Source organism: Buceros rhinoceros, unplaced genomic scaffold (genome assembly GCF_000710305.1).
Source record: "Buceros rhinoceros silvestris isolate BGI_N320 unplaced genomic scaffold, ASM71030v1 scaffold25355, whole genome shotgun sequence".
In the NCBI taxonomy this organism is placed as follows: domain Eukaryota; kingdom Metazoa; phylum Chordata; class Aves; order Bucerotiformes; family Bucerotidae; genus Buceros; species Buceros rhinoceros.
This window is the reverse complement of record NW_010411500.1, coordinates 3,407-5,406: the sequence shown is the minus strand read 5'-3', so window position 1 is coordinate 5,406 and position 2,000 is coordinate 3,407. Positions and strand designations below refer to the sequence as shown.

Below are 2,000 nucleotides of genomic sequence, written 5' to 3'. Positions count from 1 at the left end.
ACAAGCAGGCCCGGCTGAACCACGAGAACTGCAAGCACACCAAGCAGAAGGAATTTCGCTGCGCCCTCTGCTCCTACTGCACCTTCAGCAATACCAGCCTCTTCTTCCACAAGCGCAAGATTCACGGCTATGTCCCTGGTGACAAGGACTGGCTGGAAAATTACGCCAGCAAGGAGCTGGAGATCAGCCCACCCGAGGCGCTCTTTGGCTACGAGCTTGGTGCAGCCCTGCATGTGGATGCCAGCTCCCCCCTCATGGGCAAGGAGCAGTGGGCAAAGGCAAAGCCATCCCAGCTAGAGTCCCAGGGGGAAGAGGGCGACCAGCAAGTGTTGGTGGTGCCCCTCCTCGGGCAGGATGCCGCTCCACCGGAGAGCAGCAGTGATGTGGAGAGAGGTGTGAGCAAGGGGGAGCAGGGCCGTCCCACTGCTACCGACGCCCTGGGAGATGACTGTAGATGCCGTGTTGGAAGGAGATCCTGCCACAGGCTCAGCTGATCTCGCTGCTTCTGGAGATGTGGCAGAGAGCTGCACCTTGCACCTGCAGACACTGAATGTCTCATCTGAACCTCTCCTGGAGCATTTGACTGGAGAAGCGTGCGCAGCTCAGCCACAGAGCATGGAAATGCTGTCTTGCAAGGAGGCTCCGGCAGCCTACGAGATGCTGGGCTCCCGGGATGACCTTGATTTGGAGGACAATGACAATATGCTCGAAGACATCCCAGACTTTGAGGAAGAGGAGGCAGATGTACGGGAGGACGAGGCAGTGAGGCTGGAGAGCAGTGTAGCAGCAGGAGACAGCCAAGGCAAAGATGCCCTAAGGCAGGCCTCGGGCCACCTCGAGGAGCCGTGCTTGGACCACCGCACGCTGGTGGCAGACAGTGAGATGAAAGAGACCAGCCAAGCCAAGCCACCAGAGGCCTGGCTCAGTGTGCTGAAGAGAGCTGAGCAGAGCAACCCACCTGTCCCAGAAGATGAGGCCACCTCTCGTGACAATGCCAGGGGTGGCTCGGAGTCGGTGCTGAAGGCTCTGCGGAAGCAGGACAAGGAACAGGCGGAGACGCTGGTGCTGGAGGGCAGGGTGCAGATGCTGGTGGTGCAGTCAGAGAGCCAGATCTTTAAGTGTGAGAAGTGCTCCTACGTCACGCGGAAGGAGAAGTCCATGTCCCTGCACTCTAAAGCCAGCTGCCAGAGCCGCCGGGCCCTGCTCGTGTGCCACGACTGTGGTGCCAGCTTTAAGCAGCAAAGGGGGCTGAACACCCACCTCCTCAAGAAGTGCCCGGTCCTCCTGAAGAAGAACAAGATCCTCAAACCAGCTGGTCAGGAGCCACCTGGGTTGTGCCAACCTTCTGACCACCCTGGTGATAATGGTACAGAAACAGCAGAGAGTGAGAAGGTAGGCTCAGAGGAGGCCGGGCATGCTGAGAGCCCTTGGGAGGCTGAACTGCTACCTGATAGAACAGAGACAGCAGGCAGTCCTTTGGCTGCAGAGCAGGCATTGGGCTGTCCTAGTCCTGAGAAATCCCTGCTGGGTGACAGCACAGAGGTGGCAGAAGAGCCTCCCCAGCAAGGGGATGGGGCTGAGCCAGGTGGAGCTGCTTGTCCCCGCCAGCCTGGGAAACTCTCGGAGAAATACCGGCTGGAGGGAGGGAAGCTGCACTGCAACGCCTGCTCCTTCGTGTGCTCCCGTGTCTCCACCATCACCTCCCACGTGGAGGACGGGTGCCGGAGCCTGGAGCAGTTCGGGTGCTCCCTGTGCCCTGAGGCCTTCCGCTCCCGGCGGGCCCTCAAGAGCCACTGTGCCGAGAAGCATGTCGTGCATCCCGAGGAGGACAGGCCTCAAAGCACCAACCTCCCTGAAGAGGACTCAGCCAGCATTGAGACAGGCCAGCCCAGCAAGCTCCCACTGGATGTGGCCCCCGCAAAAGCCACCCTGCCCAAGAGGAGGCGTTTCTCCTGCCCCACCTGCCCCTTCACCTGCCACCAGGAACGAGCCATGAAGAC

The 2,000-nt window shown here is 60.4% G+C and overlaps 1 protein-coding gene across 1 annotated transcript in view; it reads left to right on the top strand.

Annotated features, from left to right (window-relative positions):
* ZNF142 (zinc finger protein 142) overlaps window positions 1-2,000 on the top strand; it is a gene marked incomplete at both ends in the record, with an annotated part of 10,455 nt that overhangs the window by 5,053 nt on the left and 3,402 nt on the right. The window contains 2 exon segments of the mRNA XM_010136049.1: window positions 9-461; window positions 463-2,000. Coding sequence (XP_010134351.1) covers window positions 9-461; window positions 463-2,000 — 1,991 coding nt within the window.